The sequence below is a fragment of the Patiria miniata genome, unplaced genomic scaffold (genome assembly GCF_015706575.1).
Source record: "Patiria miniata isolate m_02_andy unplaced genomic scaffold, ASM1570657v1 HiC_scaffold_9, whole genome shotgun sequence".
Classification (NCBI taxonomy): Eukaryota; Metazoa; Echinodermata; class Asteroidea; order Valvatida; family Asterinidae; genus Patiria; species Patiria miniata.
In genome coordinates this window covers 21273276-21293180 of record NW_024037076.1, presented here as the reverse complement: position 1 = coordinate 21293180, position 19905 = coordinate 21273276, and the positions used below count along the sequence as shown (strand labels likewise).

At 40.3% G+C, this 19905-nt stretch overlaps 1 protein-coding gene and 1 long non-coding RNA gene across 2 annotated transcripts; both read right to left on the bottom strand.

Annotated features, from left to right (window-relative positions):
• Nucleotides 1–4012: 4012 nt before the first annotated feature.
• On the bottom strand, nt 4013–9854 carry LOC119720966. The gene is made up of 2 exons (XM_038190831.1): nt 9704–9854; nt 4013–5257 (listed from the first exon to the last, which is right to left on the bottom strand). Exons 1-2 carry the CDS (start codon nt 9852–9854, stop codon nt 4599–4601), a joined length of 810 nt encoding a protein of 269 aa, XP_038046759.1. The 3' UTR covers nt 4013–4598.
• A 2430-nt stretch (nt 9855–12284) lies between these two features.
• On the bottom strand, nt 12285–18941 carry LOC119720594. The gene is made up of 3 exons (XR_005270101.1): nt 18793–18941; nt 14249–14370; nt 12285–13860 (listed from the first exon to the last, which is right to left on the bottom strand). It is a non-coding gene; the product is annotated as an uncharacterized LOC119720594 (long non-coding RNA).
• Between the last annotated feature and the right edge of the window lie 964 nt (nt 18942–19905).

The following is a 19905-nucleotide window of genomic DNA, read 5'->3' as shown; positions in this document are numbered from 1 at the left end:
TTTACACAAGAGTTCATCTGATGTCATGTTAATTCCATGCACCATGCACTGCACTATTTGTCAGGTACACGTGTGACAGCACAAGTTATACATAGCCCGCTCTTCTTGACCACGACACGCACACTATTCGTTGAATTTCTGTCGTTTTCATCGTTAGCATTGGTGGCGCTATACACAATTTCCTGCACATTTGCTTTCGATTTTGTACATGAATGACAAAATATCAAGCTCTCTCGGCTGGGAATTCGCCCTTTTTAGCGTTACTTACGAACATATAATAGTGGAGAGATCATGAAAAAGGAGAATGTAGGCCTTAAGGTGCACGAAGCTAAACATTGAAAACGTGCGGTTTTGGTGGGATATTCGATTTTCGATGGATCAAATTAATGTTGGTCCTCCGATATCTCGCTGTTTGAGAGTGCTATTCTTATTCCGGTCGCATGTTTCATTTCGAGAAAAAAAAATCCGCTTCAGACAGGTGTTCTTATTACATTGGGACCTGATTTGCGCTATATAAGACTCCGATATTATTAGTGCATTGCAGACGCCCAAAATCGGAATGAAGTAGTTTTTCCGTGAAAACAAAACATAGGCCTACACATTGAAAATTCGTCAGGAGAAAAACAATCTATTTTTTTGAAAAGCATGGGGTATGCATCTTTAAACAAAAACCTCAGTCAAAACAAGCGCTGAAAACAATGCTACATGGGAAAACAGCGTATTCAAAAACAATTAGTTCTTCCACATTAACTTTGGGCCATTTGTTGGAAAAAAATCCACAATCTACGATATTTTCATATTTTTATAGCATGAATATGAAAAACATCTTGAATTCGCACGATTTGGATTAGGCGGGTTGGCACGGGGGTGTCTACCTATTATTCATCATAAATAGATTTGCGATAAAAGTGACATCTTTAAAGGGAATATACATCATTTGCTTTTGCTGTAATTTTCAGAAATGGATGGAATTGGGGGGTTGGAAATATATAGCAAATATAGTTACACTGACTTTTTTGAGGTTTTGGGTTCGAAAATGCTATAAAGACCAAGAAAAACAATCATTTTCCTGTAGTCTGGTTCCCTGACTCCATATAAGAAGAAACAGAGCAGTTTACATACATTGGGGAATTGTAAGGTCAGGGAACCAGTCTAGCTGGCTTGTACCCGTTCATAGGTTTGTAATCGATTGCAAACAAGTGCGATGGTCAATTGGGGCCAGTATTTGAAAAAAGCCAGTTTTTTTCCAACGCTGATCGGCCGATCAGCGTTGGCAATTGATACAAAAATACCACTTTTCTTGACAATGACAGTACACCAGGTGCCATGATTTTACAGGATGCTTTACATTCACTAACACTGTCATTCACTGTCATTCACTAACAGTCCAGCAAGGTATTTCAAAATGATTTAGTAGTTTTATTTTTTGATGTTTGCAAATGTTGTATTTTCCCTTTAAGTTGATTACCGGTACAAGGACTGTTTTTAAAACGCACTTGCGCACTTAAAGGGAATGTACATCATTGGCTTTTGCTTAATTTTCAGAAATGAACTATTTGAGGGGTTAGTATAATAGATCAAATTATTGTCGCACTGACATGTTTGAAGTTTTGTGTTCGGAAATGCTGGAAAAACCAAGAAAAACAAAAATGTTCAAGTAGTCTGGTTCCCTGACTCCACTGAAAATTAAATGGATCAATTTATAGATGCCGAAAAATTGTACGGTAAGGGAACCAGTCTAGCTGGCATGCCCCCATTCATGAACATGCAACCAATAGGAAACAAAATTTGGACTGAAGAAAAAATGATACATTTTGAGCAGTAGTTGAAAAATAGTTAGGTTGTTCCAACGGTGGTCGGCCGACCACCGTTGGAAATGTATACAAAAACACCATTTACTTGAAAATGACTTCACACCAGGTGCCATAATTTTACAGGATGCTTTGGACTGTCATTTACCAACATCCTGTAAGGTATTTCGTAAAAACTTGGTAGTTTTATTTTTCGATGCTTGCAAATGTTGTAATTTCCCTTTAAGGTATCAGAGTAACACATACAGGCTGCATACATTTGCATTTTGTGTGCAGATGTTATGATTCTGCTCTGAATATACGGCTCTGCGTATATGCCAAGACTATAAGCTTCAAAACGGGAAACTTCACACACACACAATGACTTTTAAAAGTTCATGAAAATAGCAGAGAAACGGAAAGGAGGCGAAAAAACAACAAATGAAAACAACCGATTTTACTGTTTTGACAATTAGTACATCATATAGGTTTTCCCGGCCAATTTCGCAAAAATAGCATTGGAATTCATCTTGATAATGGCCAATTTGAAGCGAAGTAGCGCCCTGCTGTCATTCCCGTGGTTCGTATTAGATTTCAGGCGTTCAGATTCGTTTTAAGATCTTACATTTTCATGTTTTACACATCCTAAATTGAAGTATGTCATTCGGTTGAAGTGATCATTCAATTTAGCAGTCGGTTTGGTTAAGGGTTATTTGCATGAGATTCTTGTTTTCGTTTTCATTTCCGCACATTCTATTTAGCGCTTTTTGCATTCAAAATGAAAGTCAATGAAGGTATATGGTGCGAGGCTTTTCATTTCTTTCACCTTTTGATTATTACTGCTTCATGTCGTGGTCCATTTGTGTGTTTCTGGCCCCTCCTCTTGGCAGGGTTTCCCGTCTACCAGGTCTCAGATACGTGGCTACAATTGACCTGGCAGTAGATCTGTTTATGCCAAGATTGTCTGTAAGTTCAAGATAGTATTGGGCATTGCCATCGAAAACTTCGATGATGACCACGGTCTACGTTTGAAATTCTCATGTAACGCCCGTGTGCTGGCACATTGATATTTCTAGTGCTTCAATCTAACAGTTTGCATGGTGGTCAGAGTAGTGGCAGAGTCTTGTGGGAGACAGGTTTTTATATCTATATTTCCAAATTGTAACAAAAATACTCCACCCTATTCTAACAAACAACGGAACGACAAGGACCTATTTCGAATTACTTTGCTTACTTTTCACATATGCTTGCTTAAATGGTGAATTCGAATGACCAAGCTTGCACAGCTTAAAGCTCCAGCGAATTTGGATGCTCGTTTGTGCAATTTTACTTTGAATGCCCTATTTTTTTTTTAAATAGCATGAATAAATGTGAAATCGCATGCTTTTAATGGGAAACTGAGTGGTGTTTTTAGGTAATTGAATGTTGATCTCAATGTGCATTCAAATTCGTGTGGAAATGAGTGATTGGTTGCCAATTTGGCCGCCAAATCTGCTAACTTGGCCGGGAAAACCTATATTATTTGGTATACATGAATGCTAGTCACCATGACTTTTGCCATTCTGAACATCTGAACACGTTGTGATACTCGAAGGGTGTTGGAGAATCCAATAAGTTAATATCAAGTAATGTAAAAGTATTGGTTCTTATAACTATATATTGTGAATAGTCTGAATTGCGTGTAAAAATGTCCACATTTATCGATTGCTCATAAAATGATCCCTCTCTGATAACTATGAGCTGTCTACGGTCAGTAGCGTATCCAGCTTTCGATGTCGGGGGGGGGGGGGGGGGCAACAGCACATCCGCGCCGAAATGTAGACATGTTTTTTTCTCAGGACAATACGGGCGATTCACAATAGTGCGCCTCCAAGAGTTTGCAACGCGTTGGCCAATCACAATGCGCAAAATCTGTCGACCCAATGCGCGTTTGGAAAAGGTCGACTGATTTCGCGCATTGTGATTGGCCAACGGGTTGAAAACTATTGGAGGCGCACTATTGTGAATCGCCCGTATTGGCCTCCGTAAAATCAAAAATACCCATTTTCACGGCGCATTGTAATGGTTTGTTTTTGAGCGGGTTTTCTTTTGTGGATTGATGTCAGAAATCTCTAACCATATATTAAAATAATTGTTGAACAAAATATTTGTCAAAAAAATCCGCCAGGGGGACAACGTGCCCCCCCCCCCCCCCCCCCCCCCCCTCTCTGGATACGCCACTGAGTACGGTGGAGGATCAGTATCAACTAGTGATCAGTATCTTGTTTTGATTTGGTGTCTAGGAAGGGATTGTTTCCGCCAGTGAAGAAAGTTTCGCTTAGGGCTCGCTTTTCCCTTTTAACGGGCGTTATCGATCCTTCATGACTGGTGGATTGGCCAATGGATCATCCCTAGATGTTTGTGTTGAACATCCCCCCAAAAAGGTTGAAGTTCTGAAAATCTTGAAAACGTGGACAAGAGGAACATCCATTATAATGGACGTCAAAGCGCGCATGATGATGTAAATAACTATATGCATACCAGATTATAATGCACAGAGACACCTGATGTCAAATGGTGACCCCTCCCCCTTCTAGAATATGCAATTTATGGAAAAACTTGTGGAAAAGTTTCTAGATTTTTCCCTTTTTGAGTAACCTATTGTTTCTATTTCCCCCCAATTTGGGGGAGGGGGTTTCTCCGCGCCGCAATTGGTTTTCTTGTTTGCTTCAGTTAAGTTTCGTTAGTTACATGTATTAATGAGGTTTTCACGTACTCTTACGATCATGCAATCAAAAATCTAATTTAGGTTCGTGAGCATATTTTTTTCTAGTTGGGAAGGCAGTCATAGGGCTGAGTGATGGTAAAATGCGCCAAGACCTCTACGGTACCCAGTGCCTTTGTCAGATCAGGTGTTTTGATCTGACCCTCTGGAAAATGGACGTCTAGAACGCCCTTTGCAGCTTGCACGGTCATGCTTGCGGGTCGGACCTGTATGGTGTCAAACTGGTAGTGGTGATCCGCACACGTCTTCCTATCGCGTTGGTAGGACCCAAACCACGTCTGTGACATGATGTGGTTGTAAGTGCTGAAATTGGGAAATTTGTCTGGGGACTGGTAGCTCCCGGACGACTCGAAGTTGGCAGTAAATGTGTGGCCATCGAAGTTGACGGTGTAACTGTTGTCAGTTTGCTTCATGTCAGCCTTGCTAGCGTTTAGGTTGTACTGCAACCGCGAAGCAGCATTCAGGATGCTGGAATCGGTGTAGATGATGGACTTATAGTTCAGGTTTGTGGTTGCGCTGTCGCTGGAGGGCGCACTAGCAATCAGGTAAGGGATGTCTAGCTTGAATTCGGGGAAGGTTGGGAGGAGCCATGTTGGGATGCCGATGGGACCTGCGTTGTGTTCCGTACCAATCTCTAGAACCACGGGATGTTGGTCAGCTCCGAGGCCGGGGAGAGAAACATCTGCCAAGGCCATCGAACGACCTACAAAATAAAAATATAAGCATGATTATTATAGGCCTAGGCGTAGTCTAGGGTAATAATATTTCAACAAGCACGATTTTACATTCATTTGGGCATCGCTAGAGTTTTTTTCTATAGCACTCACCAGGAAGCTGAGCAGTAATTGTGAAATATGAGTAGATGGGAAAAGGAAAGAAAGCGCCACAAGCGTCAGTTGAGGTCCAGCTCCCCCTCCACCCCACCTCCGCTTTTTGAATTAGCGACTGACAGCCCCCCCCCCCCCCATATCATGTACGCATACACAATCATGCATCAGACATGGACGCATTGTTGGCTCCTTCATTTCCGTTATTGTTTCATTTATACGTTAAATGAACAGTGCAATGTTGACCTCGTTTTGATTTTGTGGGTGGGGCACCTTTGGAACGGGGAGGCGGTATCACCCCCCGCAAGGATCATGATTTGGATGAGGTTCTATTACGAAATGATTGGAAGTTAAAGACTTTTATAATCACTTGCTAATGGTCACTGGAGTAATTTTACGATAACGGTTATCAGATCATGGCAATTAATATTTTCCAGTGTCAGTCAAAAAAACAATTGTGTGAATGGACCAGGTGCATTAAAGTGGGAGTATACTGAACAATGCGTACCATTTATCTCCCACAGCCTTAGTTTATGAATTTCTTTCACAATATCACTGATATGGTCATGCGAATTTCCATATTTCAGAGCAAAACTTTGATGCAGGGGGGGGGGGGGGGCTCGTGCATATTTTCAATTGGGAGCGCCAATAAAATCCTAAAATCAAGCACACTATATTAACTACAAATGCACCCTTGTCATGACTATTTCTTTAGGGGAATACCGTTCACATGTACGTCACATCCCTTCTTGTTGCTAATGCAATTTTTTTTATTGAATTTTTTTTTTGGGGGGGGGGGCTAGACACATTTTGTTTTGATCCCTTGAAAAAATAATCAAAGTAACAAAGGTTTCATGAAACTCTATTTAAACAGGTTCACAATAAACATCTGTGAAAAATACATTTAGCTCTTCATTTATTATATGATCCCTTGAAAAAATAATTACAGTATATAGAGTACATAAAACTTACGTTACATTGATCTGTTTTGTCGTATCATAGTTATCAGTACAATTAAAACGAATGTGAAAGATGCATTTGAAGTGCTGCATACAGGATGAATTCGGAGGAATATTTGCAATGTGGATTATATGGATTTTATGACTATAAAGGCTTTTATATCACTTAAACCGCATGTATCACGACAAGATGCCATTTTTATCCATAAAACCGGCTACCAGGGGCTCCGTCACGCTTGGTGGCGCTGTTGATTCGCAAATTACAAAACATAATGATAATCATTTGCGAGAATATCAAACAAAATTAGTTAAAGATGGCAACGTATGTTGCGTAACGTTATGTTTCAAATGGTGCTTGTTGCAGGTGGTGAGCCAACTTACAACGTATTGTCTTGATATCCTATTTAGATTTAATAGTAGGATCACAGGGCGTATACTTTCGTCAAACATTACGGTCAAAGATAACTTGTACCTGGTAACGTATGTAAGTCAGTGGCGTATAGTCTCTGCCGAGGACAAGTTGCTTTCAGTCTTTGAACCACCTTAATGGGGATGCTGCATGCTGAGTAAGTCAAACGTCGCATCTGCTTCCCGGCCCAGTATTAAAGCTCCTGATAGAACTTATGGTTGGTGTTTTATATGACGGAGTAAATAAAGTGACTTACCAAATGCCTCACTTGTCGTAATTAACGAATCTTTTAACGTCTCAACAAACTCTTTCGATTGACCGTAAATTTCCCTTTCACTCAGTGTTGGAGCAAAGGCTTAAACCTTCAAGGCCAAGGCTTTGACCCTCAAGGCCAAGGCCAAGGCCAAGGCTTAGACCTTCAAGCCTCGAGGCCAAGGCCAAGGCTTAACCCTCAAGGCCAAGGCCAAGGCCAAGGCCCTGTTTTATAAAATGACCACTGATATAGAACTAATTATAGTCACATGACTCATCATCACGAATCGCCCATTAAGAAGAACAACATGTCTTAAATTGCAATCAACATGCTCGCATACACCGTTTTATGACTGCATTAGATCTATGAAAGTGTAAGTGCAGGTCTTCAATGTGGTTTAACTAAAACAAAATAAAGATTTACTTCTATATTGACGCACAATTCTCCAACAGTGTAACAAAAGGGGGATCCAAGAAACTGATTTGGGAAATGTTTATTTGCTGGGCCAACATGGTAAGAAATATCAGCATTATCTAAAACAGATACATGCAAATCTTTAGCACTTATCAGGGAGACATGTACAACCAATCAGATCTGGGTCATTCCAAAGGGTTGGGAAGCAGTGCATGTTACATCCATATATTTGGTTATATTATTAAAAATATCAATGCATTCTAAACAATTGCTTAACATAATATTCGTCTTAGGGTGTTTCAATATTTGAGAAAGTTTGAAATCATTTGAAAGTACTTTGACAAAAATATGAGCAAAAATGTATTAATTCGGATGTAACATAATTGACACTGTTTCAATGTTACATCCAAAAATTCTTTTTTTGCCATATTTTACACGTGTATGTAAAATGTTACCCAAACTGACATTGCATATTTACAACTGGACACCTAAGCACCAAGAAAAGCTTTTGTTTTGGTATAGTCAGGGTTCAAATATGGCAGAAACAATACCTCAAGTGTGGATGTAACGGTGTAAAAATCACTCAATGGAAGTGTGACATTTGGGGTTTACACCGTGTAAATGTTACATCCACACAAACAAGCTATCATTTCTGCTCCATTTGATGTCTGACTACCATAACAAAAGCTTCTCTTATTGTGTTGCATCTATAGTAAGAATTACGCGAAGTAAATTTGGGTAATATTTCGAAGAAATTTAAAAAAAAAGATAACAAATGTCATATTTGGACGTAACACTGACACGGTGTCAATGTTACATCCAAAATTACATTTTTTGCTCATATTTTTGGCAAAATACATTGAAATGATTTCAAACTTTCTGCAGTCGTGAAACACCCAACAACAAATATTATGTAGAGCAACTGCTAGCAAGGCATTCATGCTTTTCTTAATATGGTCATATGTCACACTTTGTTCCCCAACCCGGTGGAATGACCAATCTATTCCATAATTGTATGCAATTTAAGTGATCATCTCATTAACCCTGCACAAGTGTACAGAATATTTTTGCAGCAAATCTACTACAATGGTAACAACATGTGATGCTATAAAAGTGGAAGTGTGCCCAACACACAAATCTACAAGGGGTTTCCCTCCTCCATGGTAATACGATTAAAATGGTAACAGCAAAATTTCGAACAGATTTATCTGGAAAATGCAAAAATCTATGGGCCTTGAAGGGCCTTGACTCAAAATTGCAAGGCTGTGATCCCTCAAGGCCAAGGCCAAGGCCAAGGCTTTTGCCCTCAAGCCTCGAGGCCAAGGCCAAGGCCCCAGAATCCAGCCTTAAGGCAGCCTTAAGGCCAAGGCCCAGCATCAAGGCACTACATCACTGCTTTCACTATGATCTTTTGCAAAAGTCCAGTACTTGTTTACTAAAAGTATGGGTTTTTCTTAAGGGAATAAATGTGTGCTCCGGAGGTTTTTATCACTCGTTTAATACCGCTTAGAGTCTGGGTGCTGATAATTACCCGAGCCGGAGGCGAGGGTAATTATCAGCACCCAGACTCTAAGCGGTATTAAACAGAGTGATAAATACCGACCGAGCACATATATATTCCCATTCATAAATACCTTATCCGTAAAAAAATATCAAATAATTCGTTCAAAAAATCCCGATTTTGTTCAACAAGTTCACTTTATGCTTTTGGAAACATCCCTCCAGCAAAATAATGGAGTGTTCAGCTGGCGAGTAAGATGTAAACAACCCTTTTATGGAGATTGATGCGCGCGTAACATGTTCTGCGCGATGTCACGCAGAACGCACCTGGGGCGTTGCGTTTTGAATTTAGAATTATAAAATTCTGACTCGCTTGTAGTGTTGCGCATGCCTACGTGAGGATTGTGAACGTTCAACCAATGAAACGGTAAGAGGCACTGGATTTTTAGGAGTCCACATTTTATTGTGACACTGGAAAAGTGTTTAAGACCAGCTAGCCATGTCTTTATCATCCGTTTAAGACCGGCCACGTGACGGGCTCTCGACCAATAGGAATAGCTAAACTGTCTGAGGTATTTATGAATATTAATTTATGTGGTTTGTGTTCCATTAATGACAACATGCAGAATTTTGCGCTAATTGCCCCGGCAAATGAATGCAGAAATGCTGGGGATGAGGTCGACCTTTTTTACGAGGCGGTGGGAGGGGGAGGCTACTACTGCTACATGTATTTTAAGGATTGTGCGTCATCAATCTGAGTGCATATGACGGTGATTCGTATACTCACCTGCTGGAAGCATCTTCTGAACCGTGGTTTTCGGGAGGGGAATTATGGCCCACCAGGCGTGGTAATAGCCCTGAATTGCATCTTTGGCGTCCACCCATGGGCTACTGCTGCAGACCAGCAGTGTTAATACCAAGAATGTAAATGCTGCCATTTGGCTCTCTGACTGACTGGGAGGATGAACCGGACTGTATCGTAGTTCCAACGCTTAATGTCTGGTACTATATGAAGAAATGCCGACAGCCAAACAGCATTATATAGCCTCTACTAAATTGATATTAATTTTTTTATCTCGAAAAATCATTACGATAAAAGTTCACGAACTGTACAAATTGCTGAGTAACAAAACACGTCAATCAAACCATGCATATTATAAGCTAAAAGTCACGTTATCAGTACTGATTCAAGTATCGATATGTTGGGAAGCAGCAATCTGGAAGACCAGATGGTAGAGTTTTCATAGTAATTTAGAAATATCGTGTGCACTATACGTCTGTATCTCGATCTGTGGCCTTATAATTAAAGAGAACGGAAAAAGTACGTGTATAAATGCATCAGGCCTATATGGCGCTCACTGTCTTGAAAAAAACGTTGGCGTAAAACATCAGTTGAAATCGACTTTACTCGCCAAATTTTCTACAATCCTGGTCATAATAACCGGAACTCAGGATATCAAAATCTACCCCATCACGGGCGGATCCAGCTGGGATTGGGGAAGGGAAGGGAAATAAAGTAAGCACTGGGGACGAGGTTGCGGGTGAAGCGACTTCGCCGCCTCAACCTCTTTGTGGTATACTGAGACTTGGTGCCAAGTCGGTAATTGTTTTGCGTACGGTATACCGGTTACTGACCGGCTCCATCACGCACGCAAAATATCGCTGCAATGCGCGTAGTTTTATGGTTCCAAGACCATAATGATGCTGACGATTTCTGATAAAATTACCGACTTAGCGAATACGTTTTCAATTTTGTACACAGCATATGGGAGTATTTTGAATTGCTAGCGAATTAAAAGTGTGTTCCCCATGCTATTTTTGAGCTTCATCCCCAGAATAGATTACTTCAAGTACTTTTTTGTTTAGCAATACAAAAGTTAATCACTGTTGAATGAGACATCGACCGAAGCAAATCGGCCCATGTTTAGTTATTGAATGATTACTGTACAATTGGAATTAATTGGCTGCCAGACAATTACTTTTGTTTTAAACGCTACAGCATACACCAAAATGTTTATATTTTTTGTCACGTCGGCACATGTCCGATATATAATGTGTGTGCATGCAAATTGTATGCGACCCGCGCGCAAGCCAATCGGAGTAGACTGAAGAAATTGTGACGTCATTTCGACCTAAGCTGTTGCTTTGTCAATTGGCTGCCATGTTTTTGTAATGCAACAGGTTACCGAAGACCCGAGAGGAGGCGCCCGCTGAATGGTCACTGCAGAATCTAGGGGTCAAGACGCAATCTTGTTTTGCATAATTAATCGCCGAATCTGCTCGCATGTCATAGACGCTGCGCTATTCCATAGACTAGTGGCAGCCTTGATGTGACAGTAAGAGTAAACCATAGATCTCCGACATGATGGGAGGCAACACCCCCGACATGATGAGAGGCAACACCCTTACACTATCCAGGAAAGCATTGGTTGCTATGCGCCGTGCTTCGCGTAAAATCGGATCTTATTTTCCACCGCCGCTTTTCAAATATCACAGAGCCTGCTTGCGCCTGAATTTGGTATTTATTCTTTTTCTTCATTTATTCATTTTCCTGCCAAAGGGGTTTCAGATCGGGTTGGCGATAATGAAAAGTATTTTAATTTTTTTTCCCCTTGGATTGGGAGCCCAAAATAGGTTTGGTGCCCTGTGCAGAGAGCATCACTCACTGTGTGCATGCGGCACCGCAAAATTACTTGCACGCCGCATCACGCGCCAGACCGTTAATCTCAAATAGCGCCCTCAACGCATCAACATTTCCTGCTCCGTATGCTTTTTTTTTGGATAGTGCACATGGAAATAATTTCCATCTGATAAAACGTTTGTAAAAAAACATATTATACTTCATTTGAACATAAACGGCAGGAGCATTTAGTTGGACGTCGTCAAATCACCGCCCCCCCCCCCCAAAAGTGTAATCTGATGCCAAATTTCCTTCAGATTTCATAGTGTACCGTCGTTATGCAAAAAGGGCACCCATGGTTTCCCCCCTCCCCCCAAAAAAATAATTGAAATATCCTCCAAAAATACTAGTTAAGAAATGGAGAATGTTGCTGATTTGATTTAAAAAAAGAAAAAAAAAGAACTAGAGGGAAATCGTCAGAGGGCATTTCTAAGGATGAGCAGTTCAGGCAAACATACTGTATAACAAAACAACATTGGCAACTGCGACTTTCGACAAACTAAAAGAAATCACATCCAGAAAAGTCTCCATCTTTTGGAAATTGTTCTTTTGTGTGGTGCATTGTTTCATTGTGCAGAGAAAGCTCGTACATTATGCAAAGGGCTGTAAATAAGGACTGTTAAAAAATGGAATACTGTACTGTGAAACTCATCGACATCTATAATTAACTTTACAATCGACATCAATGAGCAATTCTCCTTTAACATTTTATTAAGCTCTTCAATCTATGAATGACTATCATTTGCACACTGAAGTTAACGCAATTTTAAAATTAAGCGAAGTAAAACCAAGTTAGTATTGTAGACCTTAATAAGGGAATAAATATGTAAAACCAGCTGGGGGCCTGGACATGGATTATGGCCCTAGCCGAAGGCGAGGATCATTACCCGCATTCAGGCAAACTGGCCAAGCACATATTTATTCCCATTCATAAATACCATTCAGTCAAAAAGTCAAAACAAGTTAAAAATGCACAATTTTTTGTGAAACACCCATCTGGCCATGTGTTTGGTATATGCCTGGCACGCATAGTGCTAAAAATCTCCTTATACGGAAATTGGCGTGCGCGGCGCGTACTGTGCAATGGTGGCACAAAACGCAGGAATTGTGTTTAAACCAGCTGGTGTTTTATCAGCGGTTTAAAACCACCCACGTGACGGGCTCTTGACCAATAGGAATGGGTAAACTGTCTCAGGTATTTATGAATACAATTTTCAAATTAACATACAAGTTCCTTTGTTAAGCCGCCAACCAAAGTTTCACCACCTCCGCAAACACTATACACGAAATAAACACCATTTTGAAAAATATACACAATGCATTGAAATTGCTCTTTGCTTCAATAATGTTTTTCACAATACAGACACATCATTATCTTACAGAAATTTGTCGACATTCCTACAAAGCAAACACATGAGGAACGATCCTTTAAAGTCTCTTTTGTAAAATCTGTGAATAATTCAACATTGTTACAATTACATGACTTTTTCCTTCACAAATGCCACCTCTCCTGATGGCAAATATTCTGTGCAATATGACTTGAACCATTTAAAAAAAAAGAAGCCATATCTTCATCCTATCCAAACCATTTTCATTACAGTATAATGCATAATGTGGTTTGTACACTGTACATAAAGTTTCACTGTAACTGTGAAAATCAGTTCACAGACAAGCACCTCCTCATATGTACATTGCATGTAAATTGCATGCATATAGCTGTTGGGAAATCAAATCAGCTGAAAACATGCACACAATTCTTTCTGGAAATGACATTAAAGCCCACCGTATAACATGCTACACACTTTATTGTATTTATCAGCAACAACAATTCATAGTCCATACGACACATATGTACACATCCATTGGATGATTACTGCACTGATTTCCATCATGCCAGGTCAAAGGTTAGAGTTCATTTACAAAGCTATGTACATGTTTACAGAAGCTGGTTGCCCCAAATCCAGCAAAATAGATACTGAAATCCCATAGTGTGGTTTGAGTTGAATTGAAGTTTGAAAATCAAACTTGACTGAATTAAAATGGACCCCTCTTCCTTCCCACATACTTGACAGAAGTGGATATTTATGGCAAATCTATCAGGTTAGCTGCTGGCAATCACATCATTCCTGTTTAGGTAGGAGAGAGCGACAGGATTGTGTTGTCAGGAGCCGATGGGAGCTGAAAACAGACAGGCCAATCCCGATGAAGAAGAGGAAGAGAGCTGTCTTAGGTATGGCAGTGCTGTTGGGTCGCCCACCGCTTATCTGTTAAAAGAAAACAAACAATGCATAGTTTTGACTAATACCTAGTATTTCATCACTTCCGTAAAATCCAGCTAAATTAGATGCACTTTTTGTTTAACAAAGGTTTCACTGGCTTCAGGAGGTTCAGCAGTTTCACGACTGAACCATTTAAAGATACTATCCATGGTCTTTGACAAATTCTGTTTTTGCCTCCGTTTTTTCTCCTGATGAAATTTTCCCCACGAGTGTTTAACTAAACAAAACCCTGCTGTTTTTATATTTTAGCATCTGCAGCCCTCTGAGAAATAGGCTTTTATTTTGGGTTGCACTTGTGCAAAAACGGATTCACCCTGCAAGTAGACTGGTTCCCATCCCCATATTATTATTGATTAAGGCAACAACAGCCTACCTCCAAAAGCCTGTTGGCAATGAGTCTACGGTTTATTCTTGATATGATCATGATGGTGGTGTGTTCCTGACTTTGTGCCTCAGTGTTGTAGCTGCAATAATAGCATCCGACTCCTCACTGATCTGGGGCGAGAACAAAGTAGAAAATGAACTGTATTTATAGTGGAGTGTTAACAAACAATGATATACAATTGTGTTTATAAATATCAGACATGACAGTAGTGCTTATGATTTGTTGTAAAATTAGTCTCGACTTTCATATGGTCACCCTGACTGGCACAATTACAAGCACACACAACCACCACACAGCTGACGCGATGAACTGTTATGCACACCGGGAGTTGCACCAAAAATACCCTTTCTTCGGGTTCAGCTTGATCGTTTTGTCATTTGAGAGGATCCTCTGCTGCATAAAGGATAAATATTGTGTCATAGATGAGTTTTTGCTTGTAATTTGAACGAAAATTTAAAATATTGGCAAAAAGCGTGTAAACCTCCTTCTAAGTCTTGTGTTCCCTTTGACTCTACTGTCACCAGATCACGTCCGAATGTTGAAAAAGGCGATAAGTAGGGTCAAAGTTACTTGGACTAATGCTGGGTAGGACATGTAACAGCCCTCGGGTCAGTAGTACATTCTGCAACACAGTAGAGTCCATTGACCCGACAGCTGTTGGATGTCATACTTAGCATAAATAACTGAGGCGCGTTATGATTGGCTGTTTTGATCCTTTGATGCAATTTTTTTTCCTCGCAAATGATCGAATGTACATGTAAGTATTAGTCCCAGGAAGTGGATACGTGGATCTGTGGATACGGAGTGGGACTGAGTTGGGGAGGGGCGACAGAGGGCACTATTTTTTCTTTTTAAAAACATCTTCCAAGGGGATGAATCAGTACATACAACGTAAAATGAATGAGGGGGGATCAGAAGAAAGTCTAAGTCCAATGTATTTCCCGGGAAGTGGAAAATCGAATACGGGGATACGGAGTGGGAAGTGCACGCATATTGTGTGTAGCCGGGCGAAGCTGATGCATGCATTGGCCTTACGTATTGTGAGGGTGTTTATTGTGGGAAATCAATCAGTCAATCGTGACATCATATGATATCTGGGTATCCGGATACGAGGTGGATAGACGACTGGCGGGATATTCTGCAATTGCGCCAGTTATCTTATATCAATGCAAAAGGGCAAAAGCCGAGACATCATAGAATTCAACCTTAAGTGCAGTTTTGTGCGCCAGTAAATGACACTCTCCTCAGTAGTCAGTACGTTGGGTGGCATGGCTATGTGGCATAAGCCAAGGTACAGCACAGCAATACTACAGTCGTTTTCCTAGTTCCGGATTTTTCCTAGTTCCGGATCGCTTCAAATAAAAACCTACCTCTTTTGAATTAGTCTCCAATACTATTTTTTCTGACGAAGTGCATTTTGAAAAGGAAAATGTAAGCTTCTTGATACACAAAGATCTTTTCGATAAAATCTCTAGAAAAGGAATTTTGGCCAGATTTCCGAGTCGCACTTTGACATGTTTGGACGGTTTGTACAAAATCACGGGAGCCGCGAATCAACGATAAATTTCTCCTCGGTACATCGATCGGACTGTGTGATTTCAAATATTTTGTTCGTACTCTACAGTTGTATAAACTCTTGCATCGAATGTTTGTTGAATCAAAATAAGTTGTAGAGTCTCTAACATTTGAAACTTTGCCTACGAATGACCGTATGTTTTTGCCTAGTTCCGGATCACGCGTGCACATAGGACCCAACTACAGGCACGTTAATCGATTTTATCGGCGATCGTGAAGTGTACGGCCCCTGTTTTGTTTTGATCAACTTAAAGAGTCAAAAATGTTTTTCATTGTTCAAAAATCACCTGTACAATCAAAAGCAGACTTTTCTCAATTCCAGTGACACCCGTTTTGCAATTTTGAACAGATTCTTGGGATAGAAATCACAATTTTCCTGTGCGGTTTGTGCCTTGTGATTCAGCGCGCCATGCGTGCTCACCGTACATCACATGGTGATCGCCATCTTTATTTTCGGGTCGCGTGTTGTCACCGCGCTGTCATCGTCATTTTTTACCCCCAAGTTTCCCTCAAAAAATCAAAACCCTGCCCTCTAATCTATGACATACCTGTTTATTGAGAGTGTCGCCAACTAGTTTGGTAGGTCCAATAATTTTAAAGTAGATTTTGTGACAAGGATGTTTCCCGAATTGAAGGGGGAATTTCTCTTTTCTTCTAAAGGTACATGTATGTAAACCTAACCACCACCATTTGTATTTTCACTTCCCACTGAAGCCTACAGGGGCGCATAAGGCGGTTTGAAGACCGTTTTGAGGGTGAAATCTGACGATTTTGATTGGGGGTACGAGTGAAAATGGTAAAAAAAAAATTATTAGTAACCACAATAGGGCCATCAATCTCGGACTCGTCTCTACTATCGCCCGACCATGTCCAAATGTTAAAAAATGATCCGTAGAGTCCTAGTTACTTGGACTAGATCATGTCCATAGAAAGCCCCATAAATGTGACCAATTTACTGGACTACCTCCGTAAATAAAGGCCACACTTCCACCATGTACAAAAACATGTTGAACTTTGTCAAATTTTGATTTTCACATCTATGAGGCTCCGCGTGACCCCGTGAGCGGAGCCTCATAGATCAAGAAACCCGCAAAATTGCCTGCAGCACAAAACACTAATAAAGTACAAAAACGTCCATCAAAATGGAGACATTTCACACAGAACCGCTGCACAGTTTGCCCCTATACTCCGTACTTTATCTCTTGACATACTCACGTATCATGCGCAGAACTAACATAGACCTCTGTCGGTTTTTAGGCCAAAATGATGAAAAATATGCCCTTTCCGCACTGAGCCAACCTGACACTTGAAACGTGCACGCATATGATCGAGCGATGATTTTCGGTTCGCTCGGAGCGCGCTGCGGGGGGTACGGTACATGCACTTGTATTTAAAAAAAATATGTAGCTCCAAAATAAGTAGTATAATGACTGGAAAACCTATTTCAGAAACTACTTTTAGATAAAAAAAGAAATTACTGACATTGCTCAATCCGTTCAAATGATATCACCATTAAAACGCAAAGACCCTAGAAACCTGTTTCGTCAAAAAAAAAGCAATTTATTGTGCATCATTCTGACTGCTTGGAACAACGAAGAAATTGACACAGAATACTTGTTTCAACAACTGTCAACAACAAGCTCTAGTCATTAGCAATTCGCAAACAATATATGATTTATAAAATCCACTCTTTTTTTTTTTTAAAGATGGGCCTTCAAAAGAACTTTGTTGAATATTTTTTACTTTTAAACTGAGGTTCAAGTTATTTCTCAGTGGTGATGTTTGACGAAGTTGCAATCAGGTTAGTTGTTCAATTACTAAGCACCGGCCGGCCAAGTTAAGATTTTTAGCACTTTTGTTGCGAACGAAAAAGTTGATGAACATCACTGACATTGCTGTCAAGGTGTTTAAACTACTTTACGGGCACGTACAATTCCTTGTAAGTTTGCATGGACATGGATATCAAAACTGAAAGTTTCGTAAAAAAGGAACGGGAATAGATCCTCTATCTACAAATATGAGTAAACTAGAAAGAAAAAAATGCATTGTCGATGTCGTTTTTGTTTTTATGCCGTTCAAATGTAATGTAATTTGATCAGGGCCGGTTACTGTGCTTGTCCGCCGCATTGTCCTTTTTTGAGTATCCTGAGGCAATCTCGTCAGTGTTTTAATAAACAGATCTATTTAACCATAAATTGATACAGCAACAGATTTGCTTTCTGAATGCAATGATTTATTTCTTCCTTTCTTTTCTTTTCATCTATGCCCGTAGCTGTACTAATAATGTTTGACTCGCCAAACGGGCTAGTTCGACCATGGGGGAATAAACCGCCGCTATATTGACGGTCAGCTTTGCTAGGCTATCGTTTGCATACGAGCCAGCGCTTTCATCTGGCGCATGCCTAGGCCGTTGGCACGGATCTGCATAATTCATGTTCTAGGAACGTCATACGACCTGCTCATCAACTTGGTGACGTAGGCATAAATTATGATAAGTGTACCTTCCTCCCAGTGTGATACTGACGCTACCGACATGTTTTTGTACATGGTGGAAGTGTGGCCTTTATTTACAGAGTAGTCCAGTAAATTGGCCACATTTATGGGGCTAGTCCAGTAAATTGGTCACATTTATCCTGTTTATGGGGCTAGTCCATAGACTTTGTACACACATGTACTCCTAGAACTATGAGTAGTATGAGGCTCCACGAGCTCCACTACGTGGAGCGAGTCATAGTTCTAGGAGTACTTTGTACACACATTAATTGGGCCAATCCAATTGTACACAACCATGACAACCAACCGCTGAAAAAGCCTAAGTGGCGTCAGGTTGCAACATTCTTTCCTAACCTTTCAATCATGAAGTCACAATAAAGCTGAAAATTATGCAAAAACACCGAATGCTTTACTTTACTTTAATGAAATGATGTTCAACGTTTAATGAAAATCAATGTTATTACCGGCACGTTGCTTTCAAGTCATCAAACTCGACGCCATTTTGCATGTGATGTCTGCATGCAGGGGGAAAAATCTTTTCGCGGGTAACACATTGCACGCGAAAAAGATTCCACCGTTGATCTCCGAGCCAACATATCACATACAGACTCGGTCCGAGTACCAGTGACAATCCGGTACGCGGTACGTACACGTACTTACGCACGTACACGTTCGTGTTCGATCAATCTTACTTTACTTTTGGTATACCCCCACATTTTCGATCGTACACGTACACAAGTTCCTCCATTCGGAAAGGCTGGATGGATGCATGAATTGAAAGAATTGAAAGACGAATTTCAAATTGAAATTGAAGCGGAGGCACTCGATGTTAAGCAACTTGTGACAATGAGGACCTTTTCTTTTTAAATCCTCTCAACAACAGACAGCATGAGGCCCTAGCCGGTTTTGGTGCCAATTTGAAATTTGTCAATAGGATATTTTGGTCACATTTTCAGCATGTATTGAAAATGTTGTATTTATCGGCCCTAATAATTATGTAAAATTTAAATTCTTTGTGACAAAATATGTGTATATCAAACTCTGATATATTAAGCTTTCACCCCGTGCTATATTTCGAGATTCACCCCGAACAATAGATATTTGTTTGCGCTATTTTCCAAGTGGACATGCTTTTGTTCGGTTAGAATAATTTACAGAAAAGCAGACGGTGTTTCAAAAGTTCTGATTTTTTCTGCTTTTCCGCTTTAGTTTCGGCTACCAGATGTTTCCAGAAAAGGAGAATTTAATTTACCTTTCAATAAAATTCTACTTTTCTGGCGTTTCCGCTACCTGAAAAGCATCTTTCGGCTGGCCTCCGGTGGCGGCGGCTCACGCAGATTAGACGGGGTCTTTCCTCTCGCTTGTGCAGCAATCAAGCGTTTACGTTTCCAAGTTTTCTGCTTTATTGCAGCTACCCGAAAAGTAGATTTTATATTCATCAGGCAGCCGAAACTGAAGTGGCCGAAAGATGCTCCTTTCACAAACTTTTCACAAACACCGAACGAATCAGTGTTTTGCTAAGTATTTAACTAAGGCGGCCGAAAGTGGCCATTATTTTGCAAATGTTTTGTTGCAAA

Excerpts from the sequence above, each read along its gene's own strand:
- LOC119720966 (XM_038190831.1), bottom strand. The coding sequence starts at position 9,854 with ATGGCAGCATTTACATTCTTGGTATTAACACTGCTGGTCTGCAGCAGT. Across the intron at positions 5,258-9,703 it reads TCAGAAGATGCTTCCAGCAG|GTCGTTCGATGGCCTTGGCA; the intron begins GTGAGTATACGA and ends TTTATTTTGTAG.